The sequence below is a fragment of the Helicoverpa armigera genome, chromosome 18, assembly GCF_030705265.1.
Source record: "Helicoverpa armigera isolate CAAS_96S chromosome 18, ASM3070526v1, whole genome shotgun sequence".
Classification (NCBI taxonomy): Eukaryota; Metazoa; Arthropoda; class Insecta; order Lepidoptera; family Noctuidae; genus Helicoverpa; species Helicoverpa armigera.
Window position 1 is genome coordinate 3,348,753 of NC_087137.1, and position 3,466 is coordinate 3,352,218.

A 3,466-nucleotide genomic window follows, 5' to 3' on the forward strand; every position below is an offset into this window, starting at 1 on the left:
GGCGGGACTCGGGGCATGGCCACGTCACAAATCTCGGACATGGTCTCCCGGAACCACTCCGCCTCGTCGTTGATGTCGGCGGGCCTGTCCGGTGATGACACCCAGGCCTGCACGACTGAGGCTTCCAGGAGAAGCTCCCGGTCAAGGTGCCTCAGCGCCCAACGTGGACCACTCGGGGTCTGCAGGACCGGCGCGCTAGGGTTCTGGGCGGAGACGTCAAACCGGATGTACCGGTGATCGGAGTAGGTCTCCACCCCCTCCTCCACGCGCCAGTCAAAGACACGCGGTAGCAGAGCGGGGCTGGCGAACGAGATATCCACCACTGACTCGCCCCGCATCCGTACACACGTGGGGACAGAACCCCGATTGAGGACGACCAGGCCTGCTTCCAGCGCCCAGTCCTCCACCATCCTACCCCGTGCATCTGTGCGTCGGGAACCCCAGGCCAAATTCTTGGCGTTGAAGTCCCCTAACACTATCACAGGGAGGGAATAACTTCCGACGACGACGGACAACTCCAGGAGGGAGTTGTTGAACTCGGCGAGAGTTCGGCTCGGGGAGAAGTACACCCCCACGACGACTATCTCCCCGAACCGTGCTGCGACGCAACCCCTTCCACTCTTCACCCCTTCGAGGGAAGGAGTACCAGCGGCGGCCGACGATATGATGGTCACTGAGCCGCTAAGGTCCTTGACCCAGTCATCCCTGGGAAGGACAAAGTACGGCTCAGCGACCACGGCGATGTTGATCGACCACTGCGCCATGCTTTGGAGCAACAGATCCTGGGCACGGGCGCAGTGGTTGATGTTCGCCTGGAGGAAGCGTAGTGGAGCCAGATTAGCACTCCATCACGTCTTCCTCCTCTTGAGACGCAGAGACGGGCTCTGCGACAGCAGCAGTGGCGACGACGGCGTCGACAGCGGCGGCAGCGTTGGAGGCGGCGGCGGCCGCAGGAGCTGCGGTGGTGGCCACTGCGGAGGTGGTAGCGGTGGCGGCGACGGACGGCCCGCCCTGCCCCTACCCTTGACTTGGCGGGTGGGGCACAGGACTTGCTCCTGCCCGGTGTTCGGCCGGCTTGCCAGCAGCCGCGCATGCAGTGCAGTGCGGCGCGGCACTACAAGCCACGGCCTTGTGACCGGGCTGACCGCAGCGGAAGCAGAGGGCGCTGCGGTCGACCTCCGAGGTGCAACGGACACCCACATGATGCCCGACGTGGCATCGGAAGCACCTCAGCGGTCGGGGGTCAAGCAGCTTGACCTGCGCCGACACCCAGCCAACCAGCAATCTTCGTCCGTCTACGATGCGCTTGGCCGCCGTCACGGGGCAGCTCACCGTGATGGTGCACGTGCCCCTGAAGTCGGGACGTATGGTGCCCGCCTTGACTTCGTCGGCGGAGCACCCACCCGTCCTAGCGACGGCGGCCACCACCTCCTCCGCAGTAACTGAGTCGTCCAGGCCCATGATGCGCAGATCCGCGCACTTGTGGGGCCTGGAGACTCGGGCGTCGTCCGCACTTATGGACGCCCTAAGCCTCTCGGCTAGAGCGTCTGCGGCGGGCCCACTGGCCGCTCCTGGGACCTCCAGCATTCGGGCGCCCGTTGCGGTCACCCTGAGCCGGAGGCCGGAGGCGATACCCAGCTCCTGCAGGTTCACCGCCTCCTTTGCTTGGGCGAGCACGTCGCGGTACGACACGCCCCTTTTGACCGCGTCCGGCTGTAGTGTGACTACTACAGCCGCGGTTTTGGGGGCGCGGAGTTGCGCCGCGGCGGCTCGCTCCCTGCGCCGCCGTTTCTGGGCCTTCTTTTTGGCCGCTTTGGCCGCCCTCCGTTTCTTTTTCTTTTCCCCCACCACCTGCCACTCAGACTCAGTGGCAGAAGAGGTAGGGGCCGCAGACGGTGTCGGCTTTGGAGGGCGTTTCGCCACTGGTGCCGACGACGGAGCCGGTGCTGACGGTGGCACCGGGGGCCTCTGCGCCTGGACCGCCCTTGCGGTCTTGGGCTTTGGCTGAGCGGGCGCCCTCCTGGTCGGTCCGTTCGGCGCCGCGACAGGGGGCTTGCTCGGCGGTCCCCTTCTGGGTGGGGGTGCCGCTGCAACCGCGGCCGCATAGGAGGCCCTTTGGGCCGCTGGGGGCTTCGACGCCGCGAGGGGGGGACGCAGAACCCTGCCCTCCAGGACTGAGAAGCGAGCCTGGAAGGCCGCCATCTCCTGACGGACTAGGGCCAGGATCTGGCTCTCAGCCGGCTTTTTTCTCTTTAAGGCCACCTGCCTGATGGCGGACTCCACCGTCTTCTCGAAGTCCGCCCTGCGCTCCCGGTCGGAGCCGATGGCCGACTCCTCCTCGGAGGAGGAGCTCCGATGAGCCGCTCCTCCGCCACCCCCAGAAGCCCTAGCGGACCCTTCGCTGACGGGCCTCCTGGCGACCTTTTTGGCCGAGGCCCCGCGACCACCAGAGGAGGACCCGGGGTCTTCCCTCCTCCTCTTGAGGAAGGCGTCGGCCCGGTGGTCCTTCTTGTTGCGGGGGAGCTTAAAACCCCCCGCATCCCCCTCGCTGGACACGGACTCGGAGTCCGAGTCCTCATCCCACTCCCTTAGTTCGTCGTTGTTGTTGTTTTGGTTTTTATTTGTGTTAGAATCCATATAGTTCCCACGATCATGAGAGCAATTGTTCGTCCACCCCGGCAGTGGCCTCATACCGGGGCAAGCCTACATACTGTTGGGGGCGGCTGGCCCCAACAGGGGGGAGCGCTAACGACCGTGTCCCCCACGGCCATTCATCCCCTCGCCGCGCTCCCGAAACTTGGGATTGGGTGGTTTTTTATCAAGAGGTGTCCTTCCTCTGGGCCGGGCGATTAAGCCAAGCCCTCGGCGGCGGCATTATGCATGCCTCCGTCTGCTGTCCGGCCAACCCGGCTCAGCAAACCCGCCGAAAGGTTTGCTCTTCGTTGTACGAAGAGCAAACGACCACCGCTTTAGTGCGCCTGCACCTCCGCGGGTATGGCCGCATCCTTGCCATGTCCACTAGCGTCGACTGGTCAGGAGCGGCCCCTCCCTGGGTCCCTCTTTGTCTGGCCTCTCCCCTGAACCTTTCCGGCATGAGTATCTCTACCGGCAGAGCTTCAGGATCATTGAGGCACGCAAGCCCCACCACGACGACAACGTGGGGACCCCCTCGGTGGGGATTGTATAACGGCCTAAACTTTAAACTATGTGATCTTACCAGTGTTAGCAAATAAGATTTAAACAAACAGTCCACATAGCGGTTCTATGTCAAAACTATCAAACAACTGTCCGCAAAATATGCACAAACAACATTTTAAGATTAGGCCTATCACTTATCCTTGACAAAACGGGTCTAACCGCAAACCTACATCACGCAAAAATAGGCCTTTACCACAAGGAAAAACGGCCTAAAATTGCGTGTCAATTTTCGTAGCCTTATTGTAGTACGTGCCAGGATTAACGTAGT

At 62.8% G+C, this 3,466-nt stretch overlaps 1 protein-coding gene across 1 annotated transcript; it reads right to left on the bottom strand.

The window, feature by feature from the left end:
* Positions 1–837: 837 nt before the first annotated feature.
* On the bottom strand, positions 838–2,637 carry LOC135118126 (sterile alpha motif domain-containing protein 1-like). Its single transcript, XM_064039261.1, has 3 exons — positions 1,616–2,637; positions 1,258–1,489; positions 838–1,011 (listed from the first exon to the last, which is right to left on the bottom strand). Exons 1-3 carry the CDS (start codon positions 2,635–2,637, stop codon positions 838–840), a joined length of 1,428 nt encoding a protein of 475 aa, XP_063895331.1.
* Between the last annotated feature and the right edge of the window lie 829 nt (positions 2,638–3,466).